This window comes from Pimephales promelas, chromosome 16, assembly GCF_988280905.1.
Source record: "Pimephales promelas chromosome 16, fPimPro1.hap1.1, whole genome shotgun sequence".
In the NCBI taxonomy this organism is placed as follows: Eukaryota; Metazoa; Chordata; class Actinopteri; order Cypriniformes; family Leuciscidae; genus Pimephales; species Pimephales promelas.
Genome location: NC_142784.1, coordinates 5,772,331 through 5,800,092, shown reverse-complemented (window position 1 = coordinate 5,800,092; position 27,762 = coordinate 5,772,331). Strand labels below are relative to the sequence as shown.

Below are 27,762 nucleotides of genomic sequence, written 5' to 3'. Positions count from 1 at the left end.
CGGCGGCTTCTTCCCAGGACAGCGGATGCGTGTAGCTCGCTGAATGAAAAAGAATCGACGAACTAGCTGGGAGAGCGACCTTTATGCACTGTAGCCACGCCCCTTTTGGCGGGCTGTGACGCAGTGAGTGAGCGCCGTCCGCTCATTGGGCGCGGACTCAGCGCCGCTCTCCCATAGGTTCGTGCATTCTCTCTGAGCGAACCAATGAGCCGCTAGCTAGCCCGCTCATGGTCTGCCTCAGAAGAGACTGCGTTGACAATGATTACAAAATTATGGAATAATTTTTTGGCTTCAACTTCTCAGCAAAGATGAATCTTTCCTGTAGCGTAAGCTAGCTTACGCATTACGAGAGAACCTCTCGTAAGAGAACCCATATTTTTAGCACCCTTTGTCATAGATGCATTCTCATCATTTAAAATGATACAAAACATCCTGAAATTACTTCTTGTAAGTTGTACTTCTGCCTAATTTTCTCTTATCTTGAGGACCACATAAGTAAAAAATGGCTCATCTTACCCCACTCTTCCATACTAAATGACCGCGAAAAACTACCACACACCACCTCAAGCAACAGCTCTCGGTAACAGACTCATCATGAAGATGAACGCCCACATAAGTATGGTAGGTTATCTTTTTTTTTTTTTGTGGACTTTTTAAATTGCTTTATATATTTTATTCTGACGTTATTTGCAATATCTAAAGCTATGTTTTAGTTAATACGTGTCATGTGCAAGTGTTTATTTTCTGGCGTTTTCCTCCCGCAGTGTCGTGAAGATAATCCTTTAATCCCCTAATTTGTTTTATACAAATGTCATTTGCAAGGTACACATCGGTTTGTGTTAATATATCTGTAAGAACATTGGAGCGGTATTTGGTAGCCTGAATACACATACTTTTATTACGTTTAGAGACTTTCCGCGGTCGAAAAACACTGATTGGTCGATATTACAGTATTCATACATTTCGACTGCATCTCTCAACACACTCCTATTGATCATTTGAGTTTATTTACTAACTAGGCTAGTAAAGAGAGATGATCGGATCACGTGCCATTTGAACTGAGGTGCTATTTACAGCCTTATTTTTGTTAGAATTTCGTAATAAAATTGACAGAATCTGAGAGCTGGGAATTTGTTCCATATCATATTCTCTGTCTAGACTGTCGTGTCCTCTTTGCTCCGCAATTTTTCTCTGCGTGGCGTGAGCCTGTGTGAAAAGGGTCAATGTTGGCACCTCGCATTATGTAGCTGTAAAATTAATAAAATAATAACAGTATAATGCTGTACTTTATTTTAACAATAGGCCTATGCTTAAAAGTACAGTAGTTAGTTTTACAGTAACTTTATGTGGGTATAAAATACAGAAGCTTGCTGGCTATTTGTTGCCAGTAATCATAGACCAAAGAAGACCAAACTCAAATAAAAATATTTTATAAATAAAAATTAAAATATTCAATTAAAATATTTTGTATAATATTCAAAGCTCTGTTGGTTTTGAAAGGGAAATGAAGAAAGGGTTATCTATCTTGTCAGAAAAAATAGGACACACAGGAGACTTCACACACAAGACACTTTATTTAGCCTATTAAGATAGACTAGACATACACATGTCATGTGCATACATAGCAACTACAATCAAACAGAGGAATTAAAGTGATTCGTTTAAAGTGAAAACTAAACTTCACTTCAAAAAAACATCCTTGGAGCAGCATTGAGAAAATACACATTTAATTAAACTTTTGAAAGAAACAGGCATGATGGAGCAAGTATAAAAGTTTATGGTTAACAATTGTTATTATTTTAATTATTATTATTTCCCCCTATCCCGCTCCGGCCAGTCGCGTGTAGGTGTAGAGCGCTGCCAGCCAATAGGAACGCAGGAAATTTCAGGGAGGCGGGCCAGAAAAAAATACACAAAATTAAAGGTTCGAGTCCAGTCTCGTCTCGACCACAAATATCATATATTGTATCTAGATTAAAAAATGATTACAAATTCATGTCAAGTACGATTTACATATAATAAACTAAATTTTTGCTGAAAACAGAATAAAACTTTTTCCCATCTTCTGATCCACACTCCTGTCCAGTAGATGACAGTAAAGCGCCTTTAAGCTGGTTTGCCATCCGCCAAGAAAACCCAAGAAGATAAAGAGGAAGAAATAGAAAACGAAGAACAACAACAACACGAAAACAACAAAGAAATGCTTTCGGAAATAGTAGTGTCGTTGTTTGCGTTTTCACATCTAAGTTAAATCCAATTACTGTATCCGTTCATACAACTTAAAGCTTTTTACCATTCAATTCCGGTTCAGGGGATGATTACCTTTTGAACAGTGACCCGCTTTCTTCTTCAGTCAATCGAAAGTTTGGCTCCTTATGTATGTTTGTGATTAGCTGGATGGATGATAACAGAGGGAAGTCATGGCTATAGCGCACGCCGCCACAGAGTACGTGTTCTCGGATTTCGTGCTAAAGGAGCCCGCGTCCGAGAACAAGTATAAAGGCATCAGGTTAGAGCTGGCTCTGGATAAGATGGTCACCTGTATCGCGGTGGGTCTTCCCCTGCTTCTCATCTCTCTAGCCTTCGCTCAGGAAGTGTCTGTCGGTAAGTGATTCCCAAACAATCATCAGAGATCGTATGCCATGTTTTGCTAGTTGTCTTCTGAGTTTCTTTTTGAAACTGTTACAATTTCCAACTGTTGATGCCGATCTATCAGTGTTAAGTGCCGTAAATATGACCTAAACTGCATTTTGTATTTTTTCCCATATTTTATCCTATGCTTTTGTTTTATACAATGTTGTAGGCTATAGCATAAGTAATGACATGTGTTTCCACATTGACTAAATTGAACTGCAAAGGTAAACACCCCATTCCTGAGGGTAAAGTTAAAGAAAAACAGGTTAAGTGACTTGTATGAATCTGAATAAGTATAATAAAACTGTTCTTTAGAGGTATTTGGCACATACATTTTGTTATGTTATAACAGCAAGTCATCTCACACATCTGTATTCAAAAGTTTTAACGTATTTTTATATAATCTCTAATATGTCAAGTTCTGAAAGTATGGAATGAAGATTAAACATTGATTGAAATTTACAGCCCAGAACAGCCCAGCAGGTGATGTACACATGTAAATCTTAAAAATGCAAATGCTGCTGTTAAAGGGATACTCCACCTTTTTGGGAAATAGGCTCAATTTACAACTCCCCCAGAGTTAAACAGTTGGGTTTTACCATTTTCAAACGCACTTAACCAATTTTCTGATATTTAGAAGAATATCAATAACCGGACAGTTTCTGGTCCCATTGACTTCCATAGTACATATTTTTCCTAATATGGAAGTCAATGGGACCAGTGAGACCAAACCCTCACTGGTTTTTATGGGAGCTCAAGCGGGTTTGCGTCACATCAAAACAAAGTGTCATGCACCTAAAGTTACAATTGAATACAGTTTTTACAAAGCTTTTTATTAACACTCACGCAATAAGTGACACAATTCAAATCTAAAGTTTAGTTGTCATTTTATTACCAATTTTATTTCTCAGTTTTAGTTTTCGTTTTCAATTTCAAAGACAACCTGTATGCAAAGTATATGTTAATTAGTGGGCATTGGCCAAACATCAGATTTGAAATATCTGACATGTAACATCATCTGAAATTGCCAATTACATCTAATTCTAGCCATTATGTTGTGTGAAAGTAGATCAATTTGATTCATTACATGTACAATCTCCATAATTTAATGGAGCCTACATCCAATTATTCCTCACAAGCACGACCTTTTTCATGCAAATGATCAGTGCATCGCATTAAAAGCAAAAGAAACCATTATAAATTGATGATACTATAGGTGTTGAGCTTCGGTCAACAATTGGTCAATCAATTTTTAAGTGTAAATAATTTGCCTTAATTAAATATGTTCATTATATAAAGCAACTGTTTACTTAATTGTATTACTATCTAACAAGAGCACAGAAATAGCACCCGCCCGAGTAAAGCGCACAAGTGCACTATTTTGAGAAATCAAGATTAATTACAAAACTACTCAAAAGACGATACCTAGAAAACCCAAAAGTGTATGTATTTTCTACTCTGAGGTGAATATCTCCGGACCGTAACTACAATTACAGTAGATGACATTCAGAATAACAGTTGTGAATGCAGGAACCTTTTGTTATTGTGACAAGCGGAACAAAATACAGATATTTATCTTGATTTCTTGAAATTGTGCTCTTGTGCTGTGTAATTGTCTCATGAATGCGCAGCTGTGCACAACAGACAGATAATAATACTAATGTAATACAAATGCTATTATTACTAGGGCTGTCACAGTGACTAAAAATGCAGACGGATAGGGTTGGGTATCGAGAATCGAGTATCGATTGGAACCGGGACTAACTTTTCGTTTTTCCCGGAATCGTTCAAAAGTTCAAATTTCGATTCCTAGTTTCAATATTCACAGTCCGCCGAGTGGAAGAAGAAACCGCTGAACAACACCAACGAAGAAGCGTCTACCGGAAGTGTTGGTATAACCGCGCGAGTCGAACATGAGTAGCTTACGTCGGCGGTCCAAAGTGTGGCTTCACTTTTCTAAAAATAACGAAATCTCGGCAAAATGCAAAATTTGTGACAAAATAAATATTTGTGACAGAAGGAGTATTTCCTTCAGAAAGGCCGTTGGTTAGCATGGTTAGCTAAACTTTTTTGACCCTGCCTCTTAAAAAAATCGGAATCGAGAATCGTTAGGAACCGGAATCGAAACAAGGAATCGGAATCAGAATCGTTCAAATTCAATTGATACCCAACCCTAGTGACGGAATTTCGATATACGATATTATTACCATTTTTTATTTGTTTTAAGCTTTTTTTTCCTATATAAATAAGTATTTCGATGTGGTCGATGGGGGGGATTTATCAACAAGAGAAGCTTTATTAATTATCCAAACACTATCCAGACGCAAGAGAACAACGCAAACCACACAGTGCATAAACGAGAACTGACTCCGAACAACTGAAACACAGGGCAATATGAAAAGGCAAGAACAAAGGAAAGTAAACTAGACTAAACAAACAACGACCTAATCAGTAACCAGTGAAACCAAAACTAAACAGAGCGAGGAAACAACTGATGGTCAAAATAAGGTTCCTCATAACGGAACATAAACCTGACAATAGGCTTGTTGGGCTATTGTTTGTGTAACAGTCAGGCTATTTCACCAGGCTGTCAGGAATTGCATTGTTACACCACTTAGTGGCGGTAAGGGATTGGCTTTGAGTGTGTCCTTAACCATTCCTTCAATAATACATATATTCAAAAATGCTGATTCATTCATGAATGTGCAGTTTTTTTTACAATCACTTTTACTATTTTCAGATCCTTGATGTCATTTTTCACAACTCTAGACACAAAACTCACAACCAATGATCAAAATGCACATTTTCAAAACTCTAACCCTTTTCTCAATTGCTTGGATATACAATACACATAAAACTTAGATCATTTGTTCATTCAACAAAAATCACCTGTTCCATATGGCACAACATCAAAGTACGACTATTTCAAATGGCAATTCACACATTAAATTTCAATTCATTTCCTTACAATGATCTAACTATCAATTGATACAACTGCTCAAAAATGATAAGTAACTGTTGCATTACTCTTAATGCATAGACATAACCCAGACAGCAAACTGACATTGAATCAACTTGGAAACGACGTCTCTCATGACATTGAAACAACGTTGATTTTGCTCATCAAATTAACGTTGAACCAACGTCAGACGCGGCATTCTTCAAAGCTAAATGAAAATCGAAAATTGGTTTGCTTTCATAACGTTGAAACAACGCGTTGATTTCAAGTTGATTTTCCGTTAGTTTTGAAAGAATGACGCGTCTGACGTTGGTTCAACGTTAATTCCATGAGCAAAACAATGTCAGATCAACGTTGTTTCGATGTCATTCTGCTATCTGGGAATCTTCCATGTTTACTGTAAATCATGAAAGTGTCAAGATAAGAGATTCATTGTCACCAATATTAGCGTGGAGCATGAACCAATTAGACTACAATATCCATGGATGTAGCATAATATTATATATTTTTGCTTTGATTCCAATAAACCTCTGTTGTGATTGTACTGTAGTGTTTTACATCAATATATCACACACTTTGTTCAATGATTCCACTATGTCTGCCTTCTCTCTAATACTGCAGTTTACAGATATGTATATTTACTGTACATGTAGTACCATAATGAAACTTGTATCACCTATTTTGTTCTACAATATTTAATTGTACGAACAATGACAGAGAAACTATCGGTTGCTTGTGTGTGATCTATAGTTACTGTATGTTTCAATGGTATTTCACAGTAAATTTGTTTTTTTGAACCAATGATTGTGCAAGACAAGTGCAAGATTTCTTTATAGATGTGAATGCACAATTTTAGACAGCCTGTGTTAAAAGTGATAACCGTTTTGTCTCTAGAGTTTTGAAAAATGACATCAAGGTTCTGGAAATAGTAGCAAACTGCTTGTAAAAAAACTGTAAAAAATTGTTGAAATGATTTTAACATTGAGCTATTTTTATAAGATAAAAGGATGTTTGCATGAGAAATGCTAAGCGTATAGTGATTAGGTTATTCTAAATGCTACAAACAACACTAATCATATGACCAAAATCTACATTAGATTACAATCGTAAGTTATTACAAGCACAGTTTTGAGTATGGGTTGTATTAATATCATAAATTGTCACGAGTAGCTTGATTCTAACTGTAGCTATAATAAGAAAAAAAAAAGTTTTCTAGAAGGATTTTTGATAATAGGTGTGTACGTATATAGGAATGTGGATGGTCAAACCGTGTAATCCCAGAGTGAAGTAATGCCACAACTTGCATTTGACAATGATGACCCAGATCTATTCTCCTTTCATAATCAAAGTAATGGCAATAAATCCAGCTGCTAAATGTAAGCTTTTCTAGGGGTCAAGCTAGTCTGCTGCAATGGTGACGTCACATGCACGCACAAGTCTTGAATGTTACGAAAATGAATCTATGTATTGGTGGATTTCAAATCAGTAGGGGTTGAGGCAACAACAATAATGTTGTACTTGTAACAAGCTATTTTATGGATGGTAACTGTAGTATTATTACTGAAATCGTAATTGTTTATACTACTTGTTACTGCAAAAAGTAATATTATCACTGTAATGTGTTACTATTAACACATTACTGCCTAACACTGATGAAGATCAATATTTCATATTGAGCTCCTGCTGATAATGCACCCAATGCGTTTCTGTCTCACTCTCAAAACACAAACACACACACTTAGTCTCCATCTACTGTAAAACCGTTGATTCTCTTTTTTTCTAGGTACTCAGATTAGTTGTTTCCCCCCTACAAAGTTCTCGTGGCGTCAGGCTGGTTATGTGGATTCATACTGCTGGGCGGCGGTGCAAACGCAGGACACGGGAGGCCTGCCACTGTGGCTGCACAAGGTAAAGCCAGAAGAACATGTTCTCACAGCTTTTACCAAGTTGTCCTTAGTGTTGTAGTCTACGGCGGTCATGATTAATCGAAAAAAAAAAATCCTACATTACCTGTGTGGAGTAATCGTAAAATTCCATAAGCGATGTATTTCACTGGCATTTATGGCTCGTTTCCACTGAGCGGTACAGTACAGTACGGGTTGGGTCGGTAAACCATGATCCGGCTTGCATTTCCACCGCCAACTGTACCCTTACTTGGTAGGCCTGGTGTTTGCCGGAAAGAAGCGATCAACATCATTTTCGCGTGGAAAAAGCGTACTAAACAACAATGGATGACATACAGCAAATCTTGTTCTTGCTTCCCGGCATGTTTGTCACAAGAAACAAGCGCTGACATTAGGCGTTTCTCAATAATACCAAGTAGCCTATGCAAAGCCCGACTCAGGAGAATGATCCCGAGGATGCGAGTCCAGTAATTCTGCTAATTGAACAGCGCGTTCTTGAATGTGCCACTCAGCTTGCACTGCTACTCCGGTTATCTCTGTATGTACATTTTAGGCAGCAATAAAATGAAGTATGTTATAAAACACCACTCTGCTTCTTTTCAATTTCAATTCAATCAATTCAGTTGAGCTTTATTGGCATGACTGTGTAAAATAGCACAATATTGCCAAAGCAATAGTAATATACAAACAAATATGTAGATAAATAAAAGTGAAAAAAAATAAATAAACAACAACAACAAAAAAAACATTTCAATATTATGCATAAATATATCACAATAAAAAAATTAAAAAAGATGTATACAATAAGTACAGAGAGCAGTTAAAGGGTTAGTTCACCCAAAAATGAAAATTAAGTCATAAATTACTCACCCCCATGCTGTCCCAACCCTGTAAGACCTTCGTTCATCTTCGGAACACAAATAAAGATATATTTTTGATTGAATCTGAGGGCTGGATCAGTCCTACATAGACTGGCTCTTGACGGCCCATAAAGTCATTAAAGAAAAGGTTTAAATATTCCATGTGCCTACAGCGGCTCAATTATAAGTTTATCAAGCGACGAGACTACTTTTTGTGCGAAAAAACATAAATAACGACTTTATTCATGCGCGAGAACTGAGACGAGGACGTTCTCATTCGTCTACTTCTTGTTACCGGCTGCTCCGCTTAGGAGTTTTACCGCCACCTACCGTATAAAATGATGATCCATATATAAGGCGCTCCGGATTATAAGGAACACTGTCGTTTTTTGAGAAGATTAAAGGCTTTTAAATGCACCTTGTAGTGCGGAAAATACGCTAATTGAAAAGCGTATGTACAGCGCGCATCTTCCTCTGCTTGTAAACGGAAAGTTTTGCGCTTCCAGCTATATCAGCACATCATCTTATACGGTAGGGGGCGGTAAAACTCCTAAGCGGAGAGCAGCCGGTAACAAGAAGTAGACGAATGAGAACGTCCTCGTCTCAGTTCTCGCGCATGCGCCCATAAGGAAGTAATAGAATAGTTGAATAAAGTCGTTATTTATGTTTTTTTCGCACAAAAAGTATTCTCGTCGCTTGATAAACTTATAATTGAGCCGCTGTAGGCTCATGGAATATTTAAACCTTTTCTTTAATGACTTTATGGGCCGTCAAGACAAGAGCCAGTCCCTTAGGCAGTCTATGTAGGACTGATCTAGCCCTCAGATTCAATCAAAAATATCTTTATTTGTGTTCCGAAGATGAACGAAGGTCTTACGGGGTTGGAACAGCATGGGGGTGAGTAATTAATGACTTAATTTTCATTTTTGGGTGAACTAACCCTTTAATGGAAAAGAGGGTTCAGCCCTTCTCCCTCAAATGATGGCCGGAGGACACGTACTGTGCTGCCAGGTGAATACACTCTTCTTTCTCTCCCAAAATGTAAGACAGTTTGTTTATGGGGCTCGCTTGTTGGAATTGAGGTACAATCGATTTCATTTAAATACATTTTTAACGCATAGTCTATTGATTATATTCACTGCATGTATGTACGGTATATATTTATAACAAAACTACATATAATTCCCAACCCTGCCTCTTTTCGTTTAAATTTAAAAATATTCAACATATTCCAGGCAAAACTGCATATTGCATTGGTACAAATGTTGCAATAAACAACATTACAGATGATCTTGTGATAAAATGAAAAATGACAAAACTATCTCTTTTTGTTGAATTTCAGTTTTATCAATAATGGCCATAATAAAAGTATAAGTAAAGGTACAAAAAGATATACAGTAAAGCTTTAATAACATAAAGCAAACAATTCAGTCAAATATACAAATTCATCGCACAAATATATGAAACTTCACTTAGCCTTCTGCCAAAACTATTGGCCAGGGAACGAATTATAGATTCACAAGATCAAAGATCGCCTGTTGGGTTTATACAAGACGAATTACATCTCATGTTTAACCACTACAGAGACGTCAAGAGTCAGCGGCAAACATCAGAACGACTCGCCGAGGAAAGGCTGTTACAGGAGGGGGACACGAGGGCCGATTGATCGCCCAGTGATTGCTTGGAATGGATCTCAGTCAAATTATCATAAATCGATAAATAAACCACAGATTTAAGCTTTAAAAAAAACTACATTCTCGCCCGAAAACTCTTAAAACTACATTTTGTGACACAATAACGGTAGTATTATATTTCAACCGTATGCTTCTAATGCCCTTGTAGCACGCGCGAGTGACGATACTCTGTCAACCAATTACCGTTCTGCAGTGAGTCTAGCTTCACCTTTTAGTACTGAACCACTGTGCTAGGTACTTCAACGGAGGGGTACCCAAAAACTTTTGACTGTGGAAACGCAAATAATTGCGTACTGTACCATACCGTACCGCTCAGTGGAAATGAGCCATTACATGCAGTGATTAATGTGATTGTGAAATCAGAATGGCTGTGGTTTAATTCAAAATATATGCTGCGTGTTTGAGAGTGAAGTGCAGCACTGTGTTCATTTACACTTGTACAACACACTGTGCATTTGGACATGCAACTAATGAGAAGCATTTATAAGTTTTCCATTAAAAAAGAAGCTTGATTGTTTAACATAAAAAAGAAGAAATTTTTATGGTAACGCTTTATTTTGATGTTCCCCTTAAAAACAATCCTTCATTTTTCTTGTTGATTTGGAATTTGTGCGTTACTCGAGTAAATTGATAAAATAAGGGTTTTCTCAACATACAGAAGTATAAAGAGATTAGTCATAAAATCCACCTTCACCTCATAATAATAATAAGTATTCACATTATAATAAAGAAAAATGAAATCATGATGATCAAAATGATCATTAATGTGTTTTAGGACAAATGAGCTTTTCAAATGTAACCCCTCTCCCTCTCTCTGCAGTTTTTTCCTTATATCCTGTTGCTGGTGGCAATATCAGTTTACTTGCCAGCGTTGTTCTGGCGGTTCACAGGAGCCCCTGTGCTTTCTTCTGATCTGACCTTTATAATGGAAGAACTGGACCGTTCCTACAACAGAGCCATTAAACTGGCCAAAGGCCTTCACACTGCAGGAAAGCAGGACTCGCTGTCAGCCCGTGTGGGCTCATACAGGTGAAAGAGCAGAGAAAATGCCTGGTGGTCCGTCGTGACGGTTCAGGGTGTTGGGTTTACACTGACAGGTGTCACACGGCTTCACTCCGCGAGAGTTATCGGCACGCATACACAAACTAACCTTCTATCAGTAACTTTCTATAAATATCTCTGCCACTAACATAACCCCTCACCAATCATTCCTCTTACATTCCTGTAACATTTAAACACTGTAATGCTTGCATGTTTTTTTGTCTTTAGCTCCGTGATAGACGTTACCGAGAGCTGCTTTAAATATCCTCTGGTGGAACAATACTTGAGGACCAAACGCTTCTCTCGAGGATTACTGATCCGATACCTCCTCTGCCGCGCCATCACTTTCTTGGCCCTCATGTTAGCCTGCGTCTACCTTTGCTATTACATCCGTCTGTCCATCACAGATGAGTTTCAATGTGACATTCGATCCGGCGTGATGATCAACGACTCCTCGGTCCCTCCGGCCATGCAGTGCAAGCTGGTTGCCGTGGGCATCTTTCAGCTCCTGAGCTACATAAATCTGTGTGTGTATTTGCTGCTGTTGCCCTTGTGCTTGTACGCCATGTTGGTTCCATTCAGGAGGACCATGGGGTTCTTGAAGCCTTACGAGATGTTGCCCACATTAGGGGTAATGCAGTTTGGACAGGCGACCTGGGATGATCTTGCGTTATACCTGCTGTTTCTGGAAGAGAACCTCAGTGAGCTGAAGAGCTATAAGTGCCTGAAGGTGTGTCGATCAGTTTTGCTCTATTGTGTAGACTCTGGATACGGGCTGTTCATTTAAATGAACTTTTAATTGATCGATTAATCTCAGACTCATTTTTATTAAAGGATTAGTTCACTTTTGAAAAAACTTTTGCTGATAATTTACTCACCCCCATGTCATCCAAGATGTCCATGTCTTTCTTTCCTCGGTCGAAAAGATATTAAGGTTTTTTGATGAAAACATTCCAGGATTTTTCTCCATATAATGGACTTGCATGGGAGCCAGACGGTCCAAGGTCCAAAAGACAGTTAATAACAGTTTCAGATGCAGCTTCAAATGTCTTTAAACGACACCAGACGATGAATAAGGGTCTTATCATGCGAAACGATCGGTTATTTCAAAGCTTATTCCAAAAATGTAACTTTTCTAAGGACAAATGCTAGCTTTGCTCCATTCTGTGAGGCGCGTTTGTAACGTCACGTAATACGTAATTACGTTCAAAAAGTCACGGGCGACGTAGCCGGAAGTACAGAGTCAGTGTTTACAAGTTGAACGTGCAAACTAACTCAAACGGCGTTTACAAAAAAACGAATTAAAAGGTAAAACAACGATGTCGGACGATTTTGATTCTGTACTTTTGGCTACGTCGCCCGTGACCTTTTGAACGTAATTACGTATTATGTGACTTTACAAATGCGCCTCACAGAATAGAGCAAGGCTAGCATTTGTCCTTAGAAAAGTTACACTTTGGAATAAGTTTTGAAATAACCGATCGTTTCGCATGATAAGACCCTTATTCATCGTCTGGTGTCGTTTAAAGACATTTGAAGCTGCACTGATACTCTCATTTGGACCTTGGACCGTCTGGTTCCCATGTAAGTCCACTATATGGAGAAAAATCCTGGAATGTTTTCATCAAAAACCTTCATTTCTTTTCGACTGAGGAAAGAAAGACATGGACATCTTGGATGACATGGGGGTGAGTAAATTATCAGCAAAAGTTTTCTCAAAAGTGAACTAGTCCTTTAAGTCATTTGTTTCAAATTTGTAATAATTACATAGAAAAGTGTCAGGCTAAAGGGCCTTTCACACTGAGCACGATTAAGCGATGCAAATGTACGTCATGATGATGCCCTTGAATCAAAGCAATAGTTCCCTATGAAGCTGTTCACGCTGGCCCGGATCATTCGCAGCGTGACCAGTGTTGACAACTGTTTTCAAAGAAAAGTAGCTAAAGCCTGCCCAAAAAGTCGCTAAATGTCGCTAGATGGCATTATGTGTCAATTAGCATATTGATGACGTCATCACGCAACTCTTGCGTTCGGCCTGCCTAATCTGTTTTCTTGCCTAATCCTAGCTCACATACTGTATTTTAATGTAATACAATATGTAAGGAATAATTGACTTCAGGCCGTTGAATTATTAGAAAGAAAAAAAAAAGCGGAGTGGCCGTTACACCTTGGGTGTGCATTATTTTTCGAATAATTCAACGGCCTGAAGTCAATTATTCCGCTTATACTACAGTTACCACACCTCAAAACATTGTTCAGATGATGCATTTCTAGACATTGGTCAAGTTTTTGTCATTAAAACGCTCTAAGGACTAATTTCTTACGCCTATGATCCAATGCCTCTGTTGCTAATCCCAAAATGTCATTTTAGAGGTAGTAACGGAGGTTTGAGCCACTGATAGCAGACTAATGATGGGGACACACTTACGACTCGCTGAAATATTCGAAGACCGACTGTTTCCATCGACTGAAGCAGGTCTTGAACACCAACTGTGAACACAGACTTAACACGCTGAACACGCGTTTGGGCATGATCAGTCAAGTATCAAATTACATTCATAATTGGCCTTAGTCGACCTAAGTGTGTCCTGGCTTTATGCAGTTATTAATGCAGTTAATAGAGAGGAAGAGAGAGAGATGTTGATGTTGACAGAAAAGCATGTGCGTCAATATTATTATTTATATATTAATTAAATTAGTTTTAATAATTCGCTCATTAATATTTTCTATAATTGACAGTAGATAACCCAATAAATGAAACACACAAAGCCCTTTTAACAAAGTAGGCCTATCAATAATTATTTATTTGTTATATTATCTGGAATAATTACGAAAATCCGTGCAGCAGGACTATCAGTTTATTTTATAGGCTATTCAGTTTAATTTTCTATTTAGCCTATTATAGATAGGACTACATACTTTATTTATTAAAATTAAACTGTATGCCCATTGATTGTGAAGATAGACGTCGAAAATTTTCAAACCTGTCTGAAACTACTTTAGCCGTGCGTTTCCCTGAAAAATAATTGCACACCTTTAGAACGTTCTCAACCAATCAGAATCAAGCATTCAACGGCCCTGTAGTATAACATAATATAATATAGCCAAATGTCCAATAAAGCTGTTCTCATTTCCTATATGTTTTATTTGTACAATAGAACAAGGATGAAGAGAATGACTGACTACGTTTTGTATGTGTAAATTTATCTGAATTGAGAGAGTTTTCAAACTGGATGAACTAAAGCTCTTTGATAGTGGGTAATACAAGAGAAGAATGGAAATTTTAGAATTTTATTTGAATATAAAACAAAGGAGAAGCAAATAAGTCCATCACATCTGCCAGCACTGTCAGCTAGATTTGCCGCCAGGCGCTTTTTTTGAGAAAAAAAAAAAAAATTCAAATTCAAATTAGCTTTATTGGCATGAATGTGTAAAATAGCACAATATTGCCATAGCAATAGACACATACAAACATATAGATAAATACAAGTGAACAGTAATAATAATAATAAAAAGCAAACAATCAAAATAATTATTATTTGAAAATTTGTACAATTATTTATCCATCTGAGGTTCCACTGGTTGTCCTCATTTCATGTCATGAGGAGATATATTTTGCAGCAATTATTTCACATTTGCGCTTTTCTCCCAGTAAATACAGTCAAGCAAGATTTTTTTGACCAGTGTGTCTATTCTTTTCTTCATCACCCCACAATGAAATGAATCGTGCAATTCGATTTGAGCTTTCCAGATTGTAATTGGTGTCTGAGAACAGATTTAATCTTACATGCTCTTAATACAAAATATCATTTTCTGTTCATTTTTCACGAGTCAGAGAGCTCATTTGCTTCATATTATGTGATCATAACTCCTACCCTTCCGAAAGACCAGGCTGTGTTCATTTCTGATTCCCGCACGGTTCATAAACAACTGAGAAAAACGTTTCTGAACTTGAAACATAAAGGCAGATAATGTTCTGTATGTGTTTTTCATGCGGTGTTTTTATACCAATAAAGAACGAGAAATGCTTCCATAAGAAATGCTAAGGATGTGTGGCATTCAGTTTGTTGTAAACCACTACAATGAATGTACTTCTGCCCATTATCAGAAGTACATTGTGATTACACACACTCAGTGATGGTTTCTGTGTAGTACCAAACTTGATCTTAATTTACTGTTATATGTTGTGCAGCGGACGAGGTTAAAGCCAAATGGGGAAACCTACGAGATAAATACATGAGGACACATGTATTCTCGGTCAGCGCCCTCTATCGTGAAGGCAATCGGTCGGTTCACGTTCAGTGAGAAAGCTCTGTTCTCTGTTCTGTCTGCGATTCGCTTAGCTTTATCGCATCGTGCTCAGTGTGACTATCAGCTCTGAACATCTGCATAATTGAAACTTCGGTAACACTTTATTTTGATGGTCCCTTTTGAACATTTTGTTGACTGTACATGTCAACTAACTCTTATTAGAGTATTAGTAGACTGTCTAAATATCTGCCAACTCTTTATTGTGATGGCCCTCAACATTATACTGACTAAAGTAACTACATTAGTCAACTTATTCTATCCCTAACCCTACCAGTCTACTAATACTCTACTAACACTCTAATGAGACATGTATGTGCAACGTTATATAGTCAACAGAAGGGACCATCGAAATAAAATGAAACTGAAACCTCAAATTGAGCTCCATTTAGCGAGGAGGTCAAATGCTTCATCAATTTGCACATTTGTTCAACTGTTACTTAATTTACAGATTTATTATAGTGCATTTGTGTTCCTGGATTTATAAGTAATTTCAACTTGAAGTGAATATAGTTAAGAAGTTAATTAAAGCATTGGTAAATTGTATTAATGCATTTGTTAATTTATATCGACTATTATTCTGGATATTTTAAAAGCTGACTGAATGAATCTGATTGTTTGACTATCAGAATTTTTGGTTTCCTAGAGAACGTCTTGTAATATGTGTGCTCTATGTTTGCAGGTGTTAGAGCTGTTAAAAGAAGGGGGAGACGAGTCTTTTGACACCATGCTGCTGTTGCAGACGCTGGGACAGGTAAAAACAGATGTGGTGGACGGCAGATTGCAAGAAAAGGACAGGAAAATCTCCAGCACCAACAATGGTGACACAGAGATGAAAGGTATGTGTTTTTGCTGATTACTGTTACTTTTCGATTTACATATAAATTCACTAATTTAGACAGGCATTGTCTCTCTGAAGATGCTTGCGTTACCGAAAAAGGAGCGCTTAGGAACTGTTTCTTATGTGGCAAAAAAAAAAATAGGGCTCACAAGGCATTTAAGAGGGCAGCACATACTAGTGAAGTGTTCTCAAAGAAAATAGAAAGTGTATTATATATTAATTAACTGTCACTGTCCCACAGGTGGGACGTTTGCCACTATATTTTTAAAACAATAATATCTTAGAAAATACCTTAAATAATATTGACAAACTATATATCATTTGAAAGCTTACAATCTCTAGTTTCCATATTTGGTGAGTGACTGATTTTCAAAATATATTACAGAGGAGCCATAATTTATCAATACGCAACAAGAATATTTTCATACTCATAAGGCGTGTTCAGACCTTTATTTTAAAATAGTAGTAAACATGAAAAATCATGAACAAAATGCAGTTTGTTTTCATGCCAAAAGTTCAAAAGATAGAATCCATTCGATTATTTTGGGGAAAAAAAAAGGTCTGAAAAGTTTGAAATATCAAGAAAAAAATAATAAATTCACCATTTGTGACGTGGCAGCTAGCTATGACTTACATGCGTGTTCTTTGTATGTGTTTCTTAGAGGTTCAATTCATTTCAAAATCTGCCAAACTTCCCATACTACTTCTGAATAGGATCTTTACTTCAGAAATTGTATGAAAATTGTGAAAATAATGGTTCAGATCACTCAAAACACGAATGGAAATGCAGGCGCCCTTATATGGGCAGTAATGGAGTCTGATTGTGCCCTAGTGAAAAAGTTGGGTACTGCACCCAAACAAAATCTTACTGAAAGCTCATTTTTTGAGATATCAACCTAAAATTTGAAACACAACTTGTTCAGATTTTTGGCTTTGATCTTTCTGCCGTTTTAGAGTAGCCCAGGTTTTGAAAATATATATTTTATGTAAAATATGAATAATTAATATTTTTACATTGTACATTTCCATAAACTCAAACTTCTATAACTTTTTTTCTGTCTCACTTTCTTAATTTATTTCACTTCTACAAAAATCTGCCAAATGTCTTCTTTAAAACAAGACCAATCATATGTCTATATTCCAAAGCATTCTTGAATTACAACCATTTAAGTTCGAAATGTGCATTTTCATGTCTATTCAAAAAAGGGGGGGGGGGTGACAGTTAAGAGGTTAAAGTGCAATCAATGTTGGATGTCCACTTTGTATGCTCTTTTGCTTCAAATCACGCTCTTTCAGTCAAATACTTTAAATTTAAAATGAAAAGACAATTTATTAGGATTTTTGCTGTTAATCTGGTCAGGTTTATTGCTGTGTATTATTGTGATTATGGTGTTGTTTGTCCACTGAATTAAGTATATGCTACAGCAGCTTCTCAAACCCCCCACTACTGCACACTTTGTAGGTCTCCCTCATTGGTCACACACTATTGTGAGATGGAGACATCCAACATGTGGTGGTGGGGGATTTGAGAAGCACTGTGCTACAGGAAGATGATGCCCTGAGAGATGTAGCCAAAACAATGTTGTTTCATTCACCTTGAAAATATTTTAATGAATTATGTGAGATTTCTAACCGTCCAAGCAACTACCACTGACTCTTCAAAAAGTTCATTAAAGGTGCTCTTTGCACTTTTTAGCGGCCTCTAGTGGTGATGTTACTTTCAACGCAAGACTTTCAACGCAACGGCGAAATAATCACACAACATGCTGGAAACTAATGTAAACTCCCACTGCAGTTACAATAATAGCCTACTTTTATCAGCTTGTGCTCGTACCATGATAACGTTCCAATAAACTGCATTTAGCCGACATGTGATGTTATATAGCATAAGCCATTTCACGAACTATTCGTGTATCTTTCACAATCCGCAATGTCAACATAGGTGAATGTATAATATGATAATGAAAACGGTTAGTGAACTAGACTGAACAATTTCAGTGTATCAGTAAGCTCGTAGGAAGTGACATTACTGTAACTAAACGTGTCTGGAAATGTGTATATGGTAGTAGTGGGATGAGTGGCGTTAGTCAGTAGATCTAGTAAATAAAATAAAAGTTACATCCTAAAGGCCTGTTCACACCGGGACGAATTTCGTGCGCGTTATTCGTCGACGTTTAACGCCTCGTGACTAAACAATGGGCGCCAATGTGAGTGTTCACACCGACGCGAAAAACGCCATGCGTAAAAGCGTCATTTTAAAAAAAACGCCTCGGGTTCATTTTTTTGGTTTGACGCGCCGCGTCAAAACCTATCCGGCCAACGAGATTGGCGGGTTTGCTCACGTGTCTGGTACTTCTGAAGTTACAGTAAAACACAAGTTGAGGGCGCTCAAACACAAAACGGTCTTGCCGAGCACACATACGGCGAAGAAGAGATAAGATATGGGCAAGATGAATGTTGTTGAGCTGCTGGTCTCGGAGCATAAAGAGCTATAAGATAATATTTATAATTAGTGTTGTCAAAAAACTCGGTACTTCGGTACCAAGTCGGTACTAAAAAAAAAAAATGTTACGGTACCAGCTTTTCTAGGTACCGAATACCAGGTTAATCCAGTTCTAGACGCGCTGTCTGAAAGGTGCACAGTTGCGTCCTCTTCATAACGCTGATATGGCTCTCTCTCTGAATCCACTGTTGACACGAAAGGAGGAAAGAGCCACATATGGAAATATTTTGGATTAGGCTAATGTCACGTTGCCATTAGAGGCCGATTACATGCAAATTCGCAATTTCAAATATAGGCGCGAGGCAAGCGCGCTCATAATAAAAACTCGTTGCATAGCAACGACAGACGCCGCGTGAGAGCAAGCGCTTTGGAAAGAATAAGCACGCGCAAAAATATAATAAAAAAAAAAAACACGCGCGATATGTGAACGGACTCTAAAGTGCTTTCGGGGTAGTTTTACGAGTACATGAGCACAGTAGTATCCAACCGACACCAGAGTACTGGTATTAGTATCGATGCATCCCTATTTATGTCATTTAATGTCAGTGCCAGTTCTAGGCGTATTCTTGCCTTTATAACTCGGCAGGTTTAAAAAGCCTTTTCAAAATTAAATATGAATGCAGTTTTAGATTAAATAAAAGTACAGTCAAATCAAATAAAACATGTTTTTTCTCCTGTAGCCTATAGTTTGGTAACGCTACAATAAGATACCATTTATCAACATTAGCTACTTCACATCAACACATTGAGTGAACAATATATTTTTACAACATTAATTAATGTTTGTAAATGTTATTTAATAGAAAAACTTGATTGTTCATGTTTGTTCACTTCATTCATTGTGCATTAAATAAATGTTAACGGATTAGAACTACACAAACAACTTTAAAAATGTGTTAGTGCATACTATTGTTTATTTTAGGTCATTTTATCTAATTTTTTTCTAAAGTGTTTATAATACAAATGTACAGTTTCCATACTTGTAACCGTGATAAACACTTAAATATATGTAAATTTAAACTAAGCTTTGGTACCGAAATTGGTACCGATAACCGTGAATTTTTACTGGTATTGGTACCGAATACTGAAATTTTGGTACCGTGACAACACTATTTATAATAGTATTTCTGTAAGAATAGTATATAGGGTGACCAAGAGTCCTGTTTTCCCAGGGACATGTGTAAAACGGTCACTTTGTGCTTTACAGAAATCTGAGTTGAGATGAGAACTGCATAATGTCAGTTAGATTTTGACAAGTGAGGAGAGAACCGCTCTGCCGACTCTTTGTATTCTTTCTTTTATTTTATTTTTCTATTGTGACCAGATTTTTGTTTGTGTTTTTTTTTCTCGCTCGATCCCCGTGTATGAGGAGGACGAGTGTGACGTTTGAGTGGTTTTATTAAACGCGGGGAAATACGACAACTCTCGTCTCTCGTGCATCTGTTCATCCGACAACTGCTATGTTTTGATCTCTGGGCAACATCTCAACTTTGCGTTACACATGTCCTGTTTCCACGTCCTGTCCTGACTGTTTTTAAGTGATGAAAATGTCCTGGTTTTCAAACAAAAACTGCTGGGAAAGATCAGTTCTACAGCAAAATATAGATGGGCAAACAAGGTGGATGAGGAAGAAAAACAAGATAAAGAGGACGAAAACTAAAGATATAAATAGATTTTGTTAGTTCGTTTTTGTAAGTTTGTGAGAGCTTTTTTTTGTTACATTTGGAGGCATTTCTTTTAGTTATTTATTATTTATATATTTATTTTTCTAATACAGAAGACATTATTTCTATCATTATTTCATTTGTTTTTTTTCTATCTGTCATAATAAAACATTGAGACATGAATATGATCACCCTAGTATAGTATTCTATTATTATTTCTGTTTTACATTAAGCGCCATCTAATGTCAGGGAATGAATTTGCATGTTCACTCGGCTCATCGTCAGCGAAAACGCTTGGGTGTGAACACAAAAAACGCGTTGAAAAACGCTGACGAGTAACGCGCGCTGATATTCGTCCCGGTGTGTACGGGCCTTAAAGCACCTACTTTTTGTTATCCTGGAACATTCTTTTGTATTCATTTCATGTTTCATGTCGTTTACCTTGCTATTTCACTAGAGTTTACTAATATGTTGTACTAATATGTTGCCGATGTTGATCCGCGTTTTCGTCCGGAGTCGATAAGATTCACGTTTTGCCTGACGAGCTTCAGCAGACACAACTTTTTTTTGTTTTTTAGATTTTTTTGGAGTTTGTGTTGGAGTTTGTGTTGTGCTGGAGGCAGGACGTTTTGGGGGTGTTATAGACTGTAAGGATAGAGAGGCTCGGGAGCGCGCATGCACGTCACATCTGACCCGGAGACCTCACATATAAATATTAATATATTGGCCTTCAGAGGTAATAGCAAAACTCGAAAAGTGGATCATTGCAATGTGTGATTACAACCCCATTCACACTCAGGCAAGAAAAAAAGGATTTATTTTATAAAAAAAGTTACATATAGGACCTTTAAGGGATTGTAAAACTAGTCCATATGAATTGAGCGGTTTAGTCTAAATAGTTTGAAGAGACACGATTGCTTTATATGAAAAACAGGAAACTTTGAACCTTTGATGTAAACAAATGTAAATTTTAGAAGTGTAACAAATACACTCATGTCACGATTCGATACAAATCACAATAATTAAAATAATATTTTTGTTATTATATTATTTTCAGGGCTCACAAATATTCCCCAATTGCATTATTATACATTATATTCAACATTACTAGTTAGGGATGCAAATGATTGATTAATTCATTAATCATTAGTTGATCAACCTTATCGATCGATTAACGATTAACTGATAAGCGCCTATTTTCCTGAGAATGTAAATTTCTCACAGTATCAATTTAACATAAAGAGCAAAATATTGCTTATACTGAATAAAAATGCATGTCATATTGCTTGATGTTTTATTGTGACAGTTGGGATATGTCACAGAATAATGGCATTTATGTAGTTTAACAAAATAAATTATGCACAGAAAATTAAAATATATAGAAAATAATTGTGCACTGCCTCACCTGTTCAATCAATTTTAAATAAAAATCTATATGGGTAGGCTTATCCTATCTACACTTATAATAAGCCTACATATAATAACCTATCTGGTAAACTACCTATATAAAAAACTTGAAACATTAGCAGCAGGACTTATAATATAGGCTGAGGGGGAAGTCAAATGTACAACTTCTAACAGTGGAAATAAGCTGTGGCCCCTTTAAGAGCTGCGCACTCCCTGTTGAACTATCGGCAGTATTGTATTGTATGTGCTGTGCGCCTCGAACACCCATTTTGCTGTCTATGCGAAGTGAACACACCATGTATGAAAGTGTGACTGACAGTTAGACTAGTTTCCCGGTAAAAATAACAAACCGGGAAGGGTCCGGGAGATAGGGCTAAAATTAAAACGTGAGAAACCCGGGAAAACAGGAGTGTTGACCGGTATGAGCTAAGTTATTGTTCGAATACAGCTGGATTTTCGAGGTTAGCACGCTGTATAGCCGGTAGTCAATATCGATGCACTCCACTCCGGTTTGACCACCTCAAGTTTGTGTCGGCTTTCTCGCGTGAGAACATCGTGTCACGTTCACAATGTTCAGTTAGCCGGCAATTAATTTATTTTAATCGAGTAAATTCTTGTCGACAATGAATCAATAATCGATTAACCGTTTGGATCGCTAATAGTAGTTTAATGTAGTAATGTCACTGAACAGTCCCTCCAGAAAAACGCGATTATGCGATCGCTGAATTCAATGCAAAATCAGCCAAAGTCCGCATATTTTATGCAGGGGCCGCATTTTTCCGAATAAGCCGCACTTTCGCCGCATAAAATGCAGATTTCCATGCAAAATATGCGGGGCTTGCATGATTTCATAATCCTCGCATTTTCGTTGCAAAAAAAAGTCACATATATCTTCGCAGAAAGTTGAAAAATGTTGCGTTTGCTTCATACAAGAGCAGCCATTTCCTCCTGTTTCCATGGGAACGTTATGAAGTGACGCAATTACGCGACGGGATAGCTCACAGCTGAAGTTATTGCAGAGGCCAGAAAGACTCACGGAGGCGATTGACATCTTACAAATCGAACTCGTATAACTGTCTGTCACACGTTCTACCATCACATCGTTACTTAATAAACAAAATAAGATAAAAGAATAAGCATCAAACAGAAATTACCCGCACATATGGGGTGTTTGAGGCGCACACACTGCAGACAGCAGTGCAGCACGCAGCGCGCAGCTCTTAAAGGGGCCACACCTTATTTACACTCGTTACAGTCTGAAATAAAACATTGCTGATTTTGTAATTGTGAGTCTATTGTGCACTTATTGTTTGAATGTCCCTATTTTTCAATCTTTTGGAATGAGATGTCTCAATTTCTAGGTTTTAAAATGAATTGCAACCTTGTCTTAAATTTGTCATCTTCATACAAATGATTTTGACTTTCCTATAAGAAAAATGTATGTTATCGATTTTTTCTATTATTAGGAAAATTTCATATTCATCAAACTAAGTGGAGTAACTCAAAACCCAACTTTGCTCATTTCAAAACAGCCTTTAAAATGTATTTTGAGTCTTTAAAATTAAAAAAAAAAATCGAAAAGCCCAAAAGATCTGTATCTCTGCTAAAGGAATTTAATGTCTGTGATGCCCTCTATCTTTGTTTTTTTTTTTTTTTTCCAAATTATTGTTTCATGTTTTAGGCTACTTCTCAGATGTTATACTTATCAGAAAATGATGCCCTCTATCTTTTTTTTTTTTTTTTTTTCCAAATTTTTGTTTCATGTTTTAGGCTACTTCTCAAATGTTATACTTATCAGAAAACTTATCAGAAAAGAAATGTCAAGAACTTGATATCAAACTCTGTGATTTTGAAAATTTAATAAAAATAAAACAAGATGAGAAATTAAATATTCCCAGCACTTTCTATGATGTAGTATGCTTGCTACATCATAGAAAGTAATAAGAAATGACTCTTTACATTAAGGTAGTAGCCATAGTGAGAACAGGGTGTTGGGGGAATCACTTTTTTTCTCTTTTTCATCAAGCCGCAGTTTTTGCAAGTTCCCGCAATTTTTGCAAGTTCCCGCAATTTTTGCAAGTTCCCGCAATTTCATCGCATAAAATTGCATAAATATCCCGCATATTCCATCGCATTTTTAAAGAAAACGGGCCGCGTAATCAAGGATTTTTGCCCGCAACAATCACAAAAAAACTCTGCGTTTTTCTGGAAGGACTGACTGAAACTCCGTAAACATACATTTTGTTCCTCACACAGTACACTCGCGCTTTCAATGCAGGCATTCATTGAATCTGTCAAGGTTTGACAAGTGTGCGCTTCAGATGGTCAGTGCAATCCATCACAGTTCTAATCGCAAGAAAGCATGTAAAAATCTCTATTCCCGAACTGTAAATAAATGGTTAGTTCATAAAAAATTTAATTCTGCATTTACTCACTCTCATGTTGTTTTTGCCCATCACACAAGCATTCGAACGACCAAGTTTACCACAGTATGGGCTTCGTTATAAATCTGTTCATCATATAAAGCCAACGTGTCTCTTCAGAGTAGGGCTGCAACTAACGACTATTTTAATAGTCGACTAGTCACCGACTATTGAAACGATTAGTCGACTAATCGGATAATTATTACATTTTTCTAAAATTTAGCATGAATTTCTTTAATTCTGTGGAAAATGATGGTAAACACAAGAAAGAAGGGGGTACTTCAATGAAAAATGCATATTTTATTCAACTTTGCTGCTGATAGGCCGATTCATACTAAAAGTATATAAAAACTGCCCTGTCTAAAACCAATTAGGCAGAGTGCTTGGTCAGTATAGACATAAATATATAAATAGAGAAACTCTATAATTTTTATAAAGGCCAGGCACATTTGTTTTACAAGAAAACATAAATTAAAATCAAGTAAACATTTTCTTCCTGTAAACCAGGGGCAGGCACTTTGGCAGCAATAAAACAGTAAACAAAAATATTAAGTGCATTTTGTGAGATACATTCAGTGGTCAATCTGTTGCAAAATAACTTTACTACTCGTGATCCAAAACAAAACGTATTGGCTTCCATGTTATTTGCCCTATTTTCCGTACCTAAAGTATTAGTTCACTTTTGAAAAAACTTTTGCTGATAATTTACTCACCCCCATGTCATCCAAGATGTCCATGTCTTTCTTTCCTCAGTCGAAAAGAAATTTAGGTTTTTGATGAAAACATTCCAGGATTTTTCCTCCATATAATGGACTTCAATGGGAACCGGATGGTTCAAGTATCAAAAGACGGTTAATGACAGTTTCAGATGCAGCTTCAAATGTCTTTAAACGACACCAGACGATGAATAAGGGTCTTATCATGCGAAACGATCGGTTATTTCAAAACTTATTCCAAAAATGTAACTTTTCTAAGGACAAATGCTAGCTTTGCTCTATTCTGTGAGGCGCGTTTGTAACGTCACGTAATACGTAATTACGTTCAAAAGGTCACGGGCGACGTAGCCGGAAGTACAGAATCAAAATCGTCCGACATCGTTGTTTTTCCTTTTAATTCCTTTTTTTTGTAAACGGTGTTTGAGCTAGTTTGCACGTTCAACCTATGCGTTCAACTTGTAAACAGTGACTCTGTACTTTCGGCTACGTCGCCCGTGACCTTTTGAGCGTAATTACGTAATACGTGACGTTGCAAACGCGCCTCACAGAATAGAGCAAGGCTAGCATTTGTCCTTATAAAAGTTACATTTTTGGAATAAGTTTTGAAATAACCGATCGTTTCGCATGATAAGACCCTTATTCATCGTCTGGTGTCGTTTAAAGACATTTGAAGCTGCATCTGAAACTGTTATTAACACTATCTTTTGGACCTGAACCATCCGGTTCCCATTGAAGTCCATTATATGGAGAAAAATCCTGGAATGTTTTCATCAAAAACCTAAATTTCTTTTCGACTGAGGAAAGAAAGACATGGACATCTTGGATGACATGGGGGTGAGTAAATTATCAGCAAAAGTTTATTCAAAAGTGAACTAATCCTTTAAGGCGCACCTTCAATGAATGACGTATTTTAGAACATTTTTCATATATAGGGCGCATCGGATTATGAGGCGCATAAGATACTGCAGTCACACGTTTGACTGGGTTTGCGACCTTCGCCGTATCCAGGCTAAAATGCTCTCAAACTTTAGATGTTTTGGTATGTGCAGTGCAGCTGCTGCGTTGGACAACGCCATTTCTTCATGTTATCGCTCAGCAGAGAAGCGAATGTGCTCGGTCGGAAAAAAACAAAACATGTCTGGCGACAATTCGACAATGAAATTCATTGTCGACTATTTCTATTATCGATTTTTGTCGACAACGTCGACGAATCGTTTGCAGCCCTACTTCAGAGGACATGGATTTGGATTAGGCTGCACTCAGTTGATTATTTTTACAATGCCTTTATGATGTTAATTGGATCTTTTAAGTTTTAGAGGACTTTAAATGGAGGTACAGTAATCTCTCAGGTTTCATAAAAATATCTGCATTTGGGTTTGGAAGTTTAACGAATATCTTACAGGTTTATATGAATTTACATTTACATTTATGGGTGAATTATGCCTTATAAATACAGTAAGCTAAGCCTTGGATAAAACTAACTCAGTATTGCAAATCATATCATTTACATTAACAATAGATATTGTCGCATTGTTAAATAGCAAATTAAATCGTTAAACCCCTAGTAAAGAAATGTTGTATCCATGTGTTTCCTCAGAGATGTCTCCACTGCTGCAGGGTGACTGCTTGAAGAAAGATGAAGATGAGAAGGTTGTGCGCCAGAGGGTGATCTGAATTGCCCATTTACAGTCTGTGGAGACGGCATCCATCATACTGAGGCTCATCACTTCTGGAAAGCATGGAGGAACACAATTTGGGCTAAAGGAGGGAAACTCAGGAAGTCTAGTCTTTTCATAAATGCATAACTAAGATCCACTAAGATTGCAGGCAAATTCTATTTTGGTTCTTGTTGTGGGGCTGATGTGCTAACTGTTTTATATTCATTTAGTTTTACACTTTCGATTTTATAGTACCAATTGCAGTAATGGTAATCTGGTGGAACAGTTATTCTGTTATTATTGCTGTAACAACAATTTAGGCTAGGCTGATCTGGTGAAATTTATATACACTGCCCAGCCAAAAAAAAATAGTCACTGTTTGGCTTTTAAATGGGCAAATGCTTAAGAGTCTTTGATTGGATCATTATTACAGTGAGTATTATCTTGCATTGTCAATACAAGATCATGACAAAAAAAAACTATTGCTCACATTTTTGGTCCAGATCTTGAATGGACAATGCAAGAGTCCAGCAATCTGTAAAGTCTCCTCCAGCACATCCCAAAAACTTTCAATGAATTTAAGGTCTGGACACTCAACCATTCTTTTACACTTTGAGCTTGATGAATCTTAAATTTGACATCCTGGAATATGGCCGTGATGTGTCTTCTTGTTACCAAACATATAGCATGCTAGAAACATAGTAATCACTGCAATAATGATCCAATCATAGACTCTTAAGCATGTTCCTTTTTAAATCTAAACAGCTGCTTTTTTTCTTCTTCTTCTTTTTTTTTTTTTGGCCAGGCAGTGCATTTCGTGCACAGTGCGTACATCGTCACCCATATTTGCAACTCAAAATAATCAGTTGAAGCAGTCTGAAGAGCACTGGCTCTTTCTTTCAGTCTAAGGTAATGGGGAAAAAATAAATAAACTGAAAGAAAATGTTAATCTACCGAGCTTCTATTTGAAATATGATTTATGAAAAGAGATATAAATTGAAATATTAGACCATTGCCATCTGCAGTTTCTGCCAAAGATTTATAACTGACATTTTGTTAGCCTCTCTGAATTTAATTTTGTTTTGTTTTTTTAAATACAAGATTTATATTATCTCTGCTCTGGAAATAAAGTTGATCCATTTTTACACTA

The 27,762-nt window shown here is 36.9% G+C and overlaps 1 protein-coding gene across 1 annotated transcript; it reads left to right on the top strand.

The window, feature by feature from the left end:
- The first annotated feature begins 2,110 nt into the window (after positions 1-2,110).
- Positions 2,111-27,762, top strand: panx1a (pannexin 1a). The gene is made up of 6 exons (XM_039694382.2): positions 2,111-2,604; positions 7,377-7,501; positions 10,872-11,080; positions 11,321-11,822; positions 16,083-16,239; positions 26,552-27,762. The coding sequence occupies exons 1-6, from the start codon at positions 2,421-2,423 to the stop codon at positions 26,626-26,628; spliced, it is 1,254 nt and encodes a 417-aa protein (XP_039550316.2). The 5' UTR covers positions 2,111-2,420; the 3' UTR covers positions 26,629-27,762.